This window comes from Equus asinus, chromosome 8, assembly GCF_041296235.1.
Source record: "Equus asinus isolate D_3611 breed Donkey chromosome 8, EquAss-T2T_v2, whole genome shotgun sequence".
NCBI lineage: Eukaryota > Metazoa > Chordata > Mammalia > Perissodactyla > Equidae > Equus > Equus asinus.
The window spans coordinates 85,699,450-85,703,495 of NC_091797.1; the positions used below are offsets into that span (position 1 = coordinate 85,699,450).

Sequence of the window (4,046 nt, forward strand, 5' to 3'; positions counted from 1 at the left end):
CTACAAAACTAAGGTCAGACTCTGGATAATGGTTTCATCATCCACCAACATGACAACCTTGGCTGGAGGAGCGCTGTGCTGCTGACCATCCAGGGATAAACCGTAACTGGACTGGTCCGGGCCAAGGAGGAGAGCTGGCCAGGTCGTCTGATGCCCACTTTACAGAAGAGAACAGTGAGCTGTGTAGTCAGCTCAGGCTCCCATGGTCCTCAGCTAAAATTGGCAGGGACAGAACTTCCCAGAGGTCTCTGCCCCTGCCAGTCACAGGACTCTGATGAGGGGAAAACTTCTCAAGGCTTTGGGGTCACAGAAGCGTCAGAGCACCTGGTCCTGGGCTTCCTCTGCACCTGACCCCATGGGGCCTTGGCCAAGTCTGCTCGATGCTCAGCTGGAAAATGGGGCAAAGGTCCACTTGTTGGTGGCTGGTTAGGGACAGGAGGGGCCAAGTGAGGCATCAGCCTGAGGGCACCACGGACAGGAGCCCCTGCAGACCGGGCTCAGCACAGACAGGGACAGCCCAATCCCCGCCCCCGCCACTGAGATGTGGTCAGCCCTTCGCTGACTGGCAGGGAGCAGAGGCCCAGCACGGGTGGGTTTCCCCAAGGCTCCAGCAAGGCACTGGCAGGGCTGAGATGAGAACTCTCTATCTGCCGTTGTGAGCTCAAAGCTCTGCTGGGCAACGTGGGCACGTTCTTGAGCCTCTCTGGGCCTCCCATCATTCTGCCTACCATTAGTCTGATAGGGTAGGCCAGGCTTGGCAGGAGTAGAGCTGTGTCCTGGGCCAGCCCCACGCCAAGGGCAGAGGATGGGCATGGCAGGACTAGGCTGGTGGCCCTAGGTCACAGCCAGAAGCACTTGCCCAGTGTGGCAGGGTGTGGCCACTGAGGCGGGGAGGTGGCGGCGGGTGGGGGGGGGGAGCAGTGCTTGGGGCGAAGAGGCCACAGGTCACTCTGTTTATTCGGGTGAGCCCTGGGCACGGGCCTGGTCTCCAGAACAGACTGCTCTGCTGCAGCAGAAGGGAGAGGTGAATGGGAGGCCTGCCAGAGGCCGGGAAACAGGCCCTGGGGCTGGCCCTGGCCGTGGGTAGGGTCACTGCTGCGGGGGTCCTGGCTGCTCCTCAGGGAGGGGCAGGTAATCGGGGTCTTCCTCTGGGGCATCCAGTAGCAGCTTCCTGTGGGGAGGGGTGCTCGCTGAGCTGAGGCCAGCTGGGGCCCTCCATGGGGCAGGGAGGCCTCTGAGGGAGTGGAGGGGGAGGGTTGTCACCCCACACTCACAGGAAGCTGGGGGTGTGTAGCAGCCTCTTGCCTCCAGGCTGGTTGGGGAAGACATCCTCCAGGAAGTAGTAGATGTGGCCCACAGCAATCCCTGGGGAGAGCCGGGGAATGCCAAGGCCACCCTCCACCTGCCAGAGCCCAGGGCCAGCAGAGCCTGCCCCAGGCCTCCATGCAAAGCCCTGGAGGCCCAGCCAGGCCCAGAGCAACCTCGGGCTCCAGAGCCAGAGTGCTCAAAGTCCTGGACACACTGCCAGACCAGGAGCAGGGCCGGGGTTGGTCCCAAAGGACAGGCTTACAGGGCCCAGAAGAGGGCAGGACCTGGGGAGTGGAGGGCCTGAGCACATCCAAGGAGTAGGAGCCATGGCTGGCCAGCCATGGCTGGAAACTTGACCCACCCATCCCCACCCCAGTCAGGACCCACACAAGCACCAGTAGGTCAGACCTGAAGATGTGAAACCTACAGGCCGGCTGGCATGTTCCAGGGGCTGTGAGAAGCAAGAAGCTGGGAGGGCAAGGCTGGGGGGTGGGGCAAGTGAGAGGTCAAGTGCAGGTGAGAGGGAGGGCTGTGCGGGAGCAGCCAGCCTGGGTGGCCCTCCCACAGACCCTCGGGTGCCAGACAGCCAGCTTGGGATGGGCTAGGTGGACAGGCAGGCTCACCCAGCAGGTCCACGAGGATAGAGTTGCCCAGCAACAGGGAGAAGCCCATGAGCGCCCAGGGCAGGAATGGCGCCTGGAAGGTGAGGAGGCCGAAGAAGTTGACCCTCACCCGAGGGCTGCGGCGGCTCCAGACGTACACCAGCATGGCGGTGAGGGCCTGGCCCAGGAAGAACAGGCTGCCCAGGAGCCCCAGCAGCTGGGCCAGAGTCAAGGTGAGGGGAGGCCCTCCTGCGGTGCAGGCCTCAGCCCTACCCAGGGCCCTGACTCCTCAACCCCTGCACTCCTCCCACTGGTTTCCCTTCCCTATCCAGTGTTCCCTTCCAGTCAGGGCCACAGGGGATCTGCTTCGCGTCTCCACCTCACCCCAGCCTCCAATCATGGCCCATCCCTGCCCCAGTTTCTCCTGCTCCTGGCATCAGGGCTCAGCCCCCAGGCACCCCACCTGGCTCGCCTGCATTCCCGATTGGCACTCTGTGTGCACACTGGAGGTGTTGCCCTGGCACCTGGAGCTCAGCACACACTGCACGCTCAGTGCATCCTAATCTGGGGTGACCCGCTCGGTCCCTCCCCGGGCCAGGCGCTCAGGTGGGGCCCCAGGGCAACACAGGCTGGACGCAGAGGCCTGAAGGATACGGTCATGAGGACGCCCCCGAAAAGAAACATGAAGACGAAGTCGGCCTTGCGGCCGCGGAAGGAACCCTCCTCCAGCATGCGGCAGTAGCGGAAGCTGGGCGTCCGTATAGGAAGGGCCACCGGGCCGGCCTCAGTCTCCCCGCTCCGGCCGCCTCCTGCCCGGCCAGCCCGCCCCCTCCCCTCCCCGCCCCGGCCCGCTGCGCGCGGGGAGGATACACGAAGAGCATGTTGAAGAAGAAGCTGAATCCCAGGGGCCCGAAGAAGAGGAAGTTGGTGACGAGCCTCCAGACCTGCGAGGGGAGCGCGGGCGGTCAGGCCTGGCGGGCGGGCGGGCGGGCGGGGAGGCAGGGGCGGGGGCGGGGGCGGGGCGGCCTCACCTGGAACTTCCGGAGCACGAGGTGCGGGTTGAAGTAGAGCTGGAAGGGGCTGAGAAGCTCCAGCTGCTGCGGAACCAGGGGCGCGTTAGGCGCTGCCGGCGAGCCTCCGTAGCCATGGCGACTTCCCCACCGCTGTAACCAGGGCCACCCCACCCCCGCCCCCCACCTGTAACCAACCACGGCGACCCCCGCCCCTGGGCTGTAACCATGGCGATCCCCACCCCTGGACTGTAACCATGGCGACCACCCGCCCGCCTGGCTCACCACCGCCGCAGTGGTGAGGACGCAGGCCGCAGTGTAAGTTCGCGTCACCGCCGGCACCTGCAGGAACTCGGCCGCCACGCCCCGCCACGCCATTGAACCTTCCCAGCCCCGCGTGGCCCGACCTCCGGCCGCGCTTTTTAACTCGCCTCCACGCCCCGCCTGCCCGCCCTCGGCCAATCCGCGTCGGAAGCTCTGCACGCCCAGGCTAGGGGGCGGGGCCTTGAGTCAGGTAGCCAATACGGGGAGGAAGCGGGGCGCCAGGGGCAAGACGGGGGTGTGGGCGGGGGGAGAGTCGGGCCAATGAGCAGGCCCAGCGACTTAGCACGTGGCAGTTGTTGTGGTGGCTGTGGCGGCCGGCGGGAGAACTTGCGGCCAATGAGCACCTGGTCTCCTAGCGGCAAGCTGGAGAGGACCAATAGGAAGGGCCACCACAGAGGCGGGGCTAACTACTTGTTAGTGGAGAAAAGATGGGATCCCGGCCCAGCGACTGGAGGGGCGGGGCCACACGGGGGCGTGGTCGGGGCTGGCTGGACTCAGAGCCTGGCTGCGTGGCTCTGCTGTCCCCCTGGGGCTTCTGGCGACTCTGGGCCCGTCCCTCTTCCCTCTGAGAACCTGAGACAGTGCCACCTGACCTACAGCAAAGGAGGCGCTCGGCAGCGTGTCTCAGTTCCCGCACGTCCAGGGCTCCACTGGAACACGCGGCTCCAGCAGGAGTCTTCCTGGGAGTCCTCGAGGAGGGCCTGCGCTGGGGACTTGAGCCCTCTGGGGGACGCGAGGCTGCTGAGACGGCTGGAGCAACTGGACGGGTTAGAGACGCCTCATTATTTTGGTGGAAAGAGAA

General features: G+C 65.4%; 1 protein-coding gene across 2 annotated transcripts; it reads right to left on the bottom strand.

Annotated features, from left to right (window-relative positions):
* Window positions 1–939: 939 nt before the first annotated feature.
* Window positions 940–3,371, bottom strand: LOC106844808 (derlin-3). Of its 2 annotated transcripts, none has more exons than XM_044775747.2 (7): window positions 3,206–3,371; window positions 2,942–3,007; window positions 2,781–2,854; window positions 2,565–2,658; window positions 1,932–2,127; window positions 1,275–1,365; window positions 940–1,171 (listed from the first exon to the last, which is right to left on the bottom strand). In XM_044775747.2, exons 1-7 carry the CDS (start codon window positions 3,296–3,298, stop codon window positions 1,090–1,092), a joined length of 696 nt encoding a protein of 231 aa, XP_044631682.1. In that variant the 5' UTR covers window positions 3,299–3,371; the 3' UTR covers window positions 940–1,089. The 2 variants fall into 2 exon arrangements, with proteins under 2 accessions (XP_044631682.1, XP_044631683.1); XM_044775748.2 differs by having other exon boundaries at window positions 2,942–3,004; window positions 3,206–3,349.
* Between the last annotated feature and the right edge of the window lie 675 nt (window positions 3,372–4,046).

Coding starts and splice junctions, on each gene's coding strand:
- LOC106844808 (XM_044775747.2), bottom strand. CDS start 3,298: ATGGCGTGGCGGGGCGTGGCGGCCGAGTTCCTGCAGGTGCCGGCGGTG. Junction 3,008..3,205: donor TCCTCACCACTGCGGCGGTG/GTGAGCCAGGCG, acceptor CTGGTTCCGCAG/CAGCTGGAGCTTCTCAGCCC. Junction 2,659..2,780: donor TTCTTCAACATGCTCTTCGT/GTATCCTCCCCG, acceptor ACGGACGCCCAG/CTTCCGCTACTGCCGCATGC.